This window comes from Myotis davidii, unplaced genomic scaffold (assembly GCF_000327345.1).
Source record: "Myotis davidii unplaced genomic scaffold, ASM32734v1 scaffold1277, whole genome shotgun sequence".
NCBI lineage: Eukaryota > Metazoa > Chordata > Mammalia > Chiroptera > Vespertilionidae > Myotis > Myotis davidii.
This window is the reverse complement of record NW_006290682.1, coordinates 1,277,954-1,279,360: the sequence shown is the minus strand read 5'-3', so window position 1 is coordinate 1,279,360 and position 1,407 is coordinate 1,277,954. Positions and strand designations below refer to the sequence as shown.

The 1,407-nt window shown below is 50.5% G+C and overlaps 1 protein-coding gene across 1 annotated transcript in view; it reads left to right on the top strand.

Annotated features, from left to right (window-relative positions):
- MSL3 (male-specific lethal 3 homolog (Drosophila)) overlaps window positions 1–964 on the top strand; it is a 16,094-nt gene extending 15,130 nt beyond the window's left edge. The window contains exon 13 of the mRNA XM_015563964.1: window positions 110–964. Within this exon, the coding sequence (XP_015419450.1) occupies window positions 110–209 (100 nt within the window). The 3' untranslated portion in view covers window positions 210–964. The remainder of the gene's footprint in view (window positions 1–109) is intronic.
- The last annotated feature ends 443 nt before the right edge of the window (window positions 965–1,407 follow it).

Here is a 1,407-nt window from a genome sequence, read left to right as displayed (position 1 = left end):
GTGTCTGGATCCACTCCGTTCACCCGTGTATTTGGTTCATTAGATGCCACAGATGAGGGAGATCATGGGATGCTTGCCTTTCTCTGACGGGCTTCTTTTCTCCTTGCAGGTTTTTAGCAGAGTACCATGACGACTTCTTCCCAGAGTCTGCCTATGTCGCCGCCTGTGAGGCGCACTACAGCACTAAGAACCCCAGGGCCATGTACTAGCGGCCGTGGCTCTGCAAGAATAGCTTCTCTGCGGAGCTCTGCGCTCTTGCTCCCCAGGGGAGAGCTGGGGAGCCGGTGAGAGAGGCGATGCCCACCCTAGGGGGGGGCACTACAGAGACGGGCCCAGTTCTTTGAGTTACTACATCCTGTAGTTATTTCTCTTAAGTAGTACTTTTTTGATGCCTGAACAGCCTGCAACATCTGACCCCAGCCACTGCACGCGCCACCTGTGGCGGCCGAAGAGAGCAGCCGTGTCCCTAGTGAGATGTTAGGAGAAATGCGCGCAGGTCAGGCTGTTTCAGTAGGAATTGGCATTATTAGCAGTAACCCCCCTTTTTAGTTCTTCGTTAGCACTAAGCAAAATGGTTTTTGCAAACCTCTTCTTAGATGATAACTGAGCAACTCAAATAAGTTTTCGTTTTGCTCGGAAACTGCCAAGTCGTCCCCGAAAATTTTAGAAGGAATTGCTGTTGAAGGCCAAAGAAAAGGGGCAGCTAGACATTTGCTTGCCGTTCCTTTTCTGTAGAAGCTTATTTTGGGTGATCTAAAGAAAGCCTTGCCTGACTTGTTTGAGATTTTACAGTTCTACTCCGTTGTGTAATGTGCCGCTTCCCGTTCTGTGAGATGTTATTTTTGAGGTCCTAAATAAAGCCGAGCCCGTCTTGTTGGAAGGAGCCAGGAGAGAGTTGGCAGTCTGGCCTTGTCCTTTCTTTAGTGCAAAGAACAGTCAGGTCACTTCTTGGCTCTTAACTTCTCCTTCTGTCTTGTTTCCCTTTGTGCCTTTTTCGTGATGGCCTTTGTCCCCCTCTCCTTTGATGTTGTGTCACTTGGCGGCAGGACTAGAAGGTGGTCACTCGCCGTTGGTGCAGCTCTTAGCTGTCCTGTTGCTGCACTCCGGGCTGCTCGGGGGGCCAACCCTTTCATCCCCCGCCGTCCCGACCGGCTGACGGTCTCTCAGGTTCCCCTTCTGATTCTTGCCATAGTCTCTCCCCGGCCTCACCATATCCAGTGATTGATATTTCAGTCACTCACCTGTCAGGATGTTTTAGAAAATCCTAACTCGATGGGCAGGATGCTGGTCCCATACTAGCCTGGAGTATAGCGCCTGCCTTGTCTTGTATGTAACTCAGCTCCGTTGTCCTTAATTTCCAAAGGTCACTGGTCGTGATCAACAAGGGCCACAGGGAACTTTTTATTT